General features: G+C 32.1%; 1 protein-coding gene across 1 annotated transcript; it reads right to left on the reverse strand.

The window, feature by feature from the left end:
- HELRODRAFT_148163 (hypothetical protein) lies at positions 1 to 156 on the reverse strand (the record flags this gene model as incomplete). Its single annotated transcript, XM_009024397.1, has 1 exon — positions 1 to 156. A coding segment is annotated over one exon (156 nt), but the record flags the coding sequence as incomplete, so codon positions are not given.
- Positions 157 to 4,346: the final 4,190 nt, after the last annotated feature.

Genomic DNA, 4,346 nt, shown 5'->3' on the forward strand with positions numbered 1-4,346 from the left:
AAAACCCTTTAGTCTGATTACCAAGATTTTTCTGCATGTTGGACATTTAGTTGTTATCCTGGTCCATTCATGTAAACAAGAATGATGGAAGGAGTGTTTGCACGGTAGAAGCTGTACAAACTGTCCCTCGTGAAACTCCTCCAAACCTACTACACACGACTGATCTATCATTTTGTCGTCGGAGTACGGCAGCATGTAAACAGAATCCTTCAGACATGCGTGAAACAAGTCCTTGTTTTGGAAATTGACATAAACATTTTTATACATATATGATCTAAATATTCCAAACTTTTTGAACTGCATACCTAAATAAAATTAAAGTTGTTGGTTCTTGACAAGGTCATATTGTTGATTTCTTGTGAATGCTCTAAATGGATTCACCCACTCACATTCTCCTTCTTCCACATAATCCTTGGTTAATGAAATGAATTTTGATACTTTCTGGACATCTTCTGGTGAAAATTTCAACTTGGAAGCTGCAGCTTATTTTTTAAATTCGTCTTCATAAATTGATAGTTGACGCAAAATTATTTCCTCCATGCAAAATTCTTCAATAAATTCCACTACAAATTTCTTAACATCTTTTATTTATTCCATTTGGCTAATTTTTACCAAAGCCTTGGGCACCAAACCACAATTTATTGAGTTTATTGAATTCATGGTAATTTCCTCATATTTATATGGACTGGACATGAACAGGACCGCACACAATACAAAAAATAAATTAATTTACAAGCAATATTTTTAGAATTCAAGGTATAAAGCTCATTTATAAAAATTAATTGTTTTAAACAAATTTTTAAGCCTAAACGCAATGAATCCAATGAACTCTCGACCCCAACCTCTTGTTAGCGTCTACACTGTAATGTAATTTATTTAAAATCAGAATCTTTTCATCACACCATTTTATTATTTTCAATTGTATTTTTTGTAATTTGAACTTCTTTGCCACATCAATTTTTAAAACTTACGAATTCTTTTGTAATCTTTGGAGGCTTATTTCTTACTCCTTCATTTCAATGAAGGGATATCGATTATCCACAATGTTATGCTTACAAACGTGCACTGAATCAAAACCTGTAAGATTTTCCTTTAATATCTCGTCATATAACATACTACAGTGCTTTTTTGATCAAAGAATTTTTTAGAAAATGTTTCTATTGAAAAATTTAATATTCGATAAGATCTTATTATAAATGATTTTTATATAAGTAATAATGAAATTACATTATATTTAAATGAAGGTATATTGGTATAAACATCAACATACAACAAATATAAAGATATATACATACATTTATAAGCCCGGCTAGATCAGTCGGTAGAGCATGAAACTCTTAACCTCGAGATGTTCGGTTCGAGCTCCACGTTGGAGGTAAACTTTTGGTGAGCAAAGATATTAGGACAATAGTTGGCGATGGTTCTTGCACTGACACGAGTCTAATGAACCGCTGTAAACCATGTTGTCTTTTATAATTCCTTTTTTAACATTTTTTCCATTTTCGACGCAATAAAATTCATGAAAGAAAACCGTAAAATGATAGATTTAAATATACATGCTTTAACTTTTACCATTTTTAAATGAAAAATAAATAATTTTTTAGAATTGTTCAACTTATTTAGTTGAATTTCAATAAATTTTTTGATAAGAAATTTTGTCGGTTTAAGTTAAAACATTGATGATAATGAAAAAAATTACTTATTTAATGTATGTATTTTTAACTATGAAGAAGATACAACTTAATTGTTTGGATGCAATTATTGTGAGTGCACTGGTTGCCAGGTGATGGAGATTTTATTTCCCATTTCCGATCGTCCGCCTACATGAATTTACTGCACCATTAAACAATTATGTATTTATGTAAGATGATGCATTTTTACTTGCTGCTAGCACTATAAAAGTTCGAACTAGCCCAAAACAGTCACTTTTGGCTAGAAATTAAGTGGATATATTTATTGAATTTTAACTCAAAATTAAGTAGATATATTTTTGTTAAATTTTTGCGAAAAGAGAAAATGGTTCGTTTGATAACATTATGCACCATGTCGGTGACCGTGATTGTCGTTCTCTCTTCCTCGACCGTCCAGCCATCGTGGAGTTTCGTACTGCCTTCGTTTGTATGTCTAGCTTCCCGTGTTTTTATTTTTCGAATTATTGATTTATTTTTTATTCTGATTTATTGTTGATTGCGTATTTATTCACAAACATGTTAGAATTACGACGATCCAGAGTTAAGCAAACGAGGCAGCGATCAAGACGCAACCTTGCAGCTGCCCTCCATGACAACGTTGAATCAGATGATCAGGAAGAATGTTCTTCAGGTACTGGAGGAAGCCCTTCACACGCCAAAACAAAAGTCAGCATGAGTCACATCTGACGAGAAAGAATCAAATTATAAGCTACAGATATCTAAACACTTTTAACATTTGTCTATTAAGTTTGTTTGTTAAAATTTGTTAAATATGTTGTCATTATTGTTTGGTGGCGGTTTAACAGTTTACAAAATAAAAATTTATTCGATGACCAGACTGTTCTTGGAAAATAATGTATTTGTTAACTCAACGTTATAATTCGTAATTAATAGAATGTAAACACCAAAACATTGAAAAAATAGCTAATGTAATTTGGTTGAATTTGGTAATAAAATTGAACATATTAGTCAAATTACTTAAAATAAAACATTAGAATTAAAACATCTGAGATTGTATACAGAGCGTTCGTTTAAAAAAATTAGTATCGCAATTATTGAAAAGTAAAGACCTATTTGAGTCATCAGAGATCAAATTTTCCATATGAAGAACACTTTGAAAACACCACAAATATCGAGGTGGTACGATACAACGCATTTAGCAACTCTGCAGCCAGAAATTTGCTCTGAATAAAGCTTGGGTGCTTACCGAAAAAATATATTCTTTCAATTTTTGCTAACCCGATTTTTTGATGCTAAATTGCTCTGTTAAAAATGTAAAATATTTAACTTAGATCGTCATAACAACAATGGAAACAATTGATGTTTTGTCAGTACAATTGAATGCTTTGAGCAATGAAAGAAATAGACCGTTGAACTATGTGAGTGCTTAGAATCTCAATACTCTTAACCATTGACGTTACCGCTTGCGAGTTTCATTCCAGCGTCGTCATAGATGGAAGAGATGCAGTTTAATTTTTAAGAGTGAATAAGTATGGACTTTATAAGCATTTATGATGACAGGCATATTTATATAATTTTATTTATTCGTGTGATTTTATAACATACCCCAGCATTAAAATATTCTTGATAACGTCAAAACACGTTACATCACATTGTTGGTCTCAAAATTTCCTTAATTAAGAATCACTAAATTCCATCTCCCAGACGGCGGCTTCTGTCATGCTGCTCGGGCTGTTTGGAACGGCTGCCTGCCTCCGATCATCTCTGTTCCATTTTAAAATGATTTCATAATGCTTGCGTGCTGTAAAAGACATTACGTGCAGTGGGCCATAGAAAACAAAATATGATGTCTCACCATTTGTTCGTGGTTGAAAAAATTTATTTAAGATTTGATTTTTATGGTTTCAATGCTGGGAGTTAAATTAAACTGAGTAGCAACGAAAAACATTGTAAATTGATTTATTGACTGTTTGAGGATTTTTGTATTTTATGTTTCTGCAACGAAATTTATTAAAGTAATAATAAATTTCAATTTATCATGTAATTGGTAAACAAATTTAAAAGCGACACCATGTAAATAAACGCCGTGATGAAATAACAGCGTGCAATTCGAGGTGAAAATTGAAACATCGCTTCTGATCGTCAGTCGTCTGATTTATGACCGTCCGATTATACAATTACCCGGATAGACGCATTTTGACGAGTTGCTTGCTATAAAAGAGCCTCGATATACTCAATAATTTCAGTGTTTGCTTGAAATTTGAAGAATAAATTGAAAATTATACTAAAGTAGAGTAAGTAAAAAATAAAAGATGGTTCGTTTGATGACTCTATTTACACTGACAGTGTCTGCCATTGTTGTTCTCTCTTCATGGAGCATTCAACCGTCGTCTGGTTTTGTACTTCCGTCCTTTGTTAGTAGAATTTGTTTCACTCCATTTATTGTTCATTTAACTTGTTGTTAAAAAATTAATTTATTAATTATTCTCTCATTAAGGGTCATTAATTCCAAATTATTAATAAATAAACGTATCCATTTTTTCTTTACTTCACACAAAGAATTACGACGACCCTGAGTTAAGTAAGCGGGGCAGCTCAGATGCCACTGTACCTCTGCCCGCACTGGCCAAGTTGAATGAACTGATCAGGAGGAATGTCATTCGTGTGTTGGAAGAACCCATCAAGAATTCTAAA

The sequence above is a fragment of the Helobdella robusta genome (genome assembly GCF_000326865.2).
Source record: "Helobdella robusta unplaced genomic scaffold HELROscaffold_4, whole genome shotgun sequence".
Classification (NCBI taxonomy): Eukaryota; Metazoa; Annelida; class Clitellata; order Rhynchobdellida; family Glossiphoniidae; genus Helobdella; species Helobdella robusta.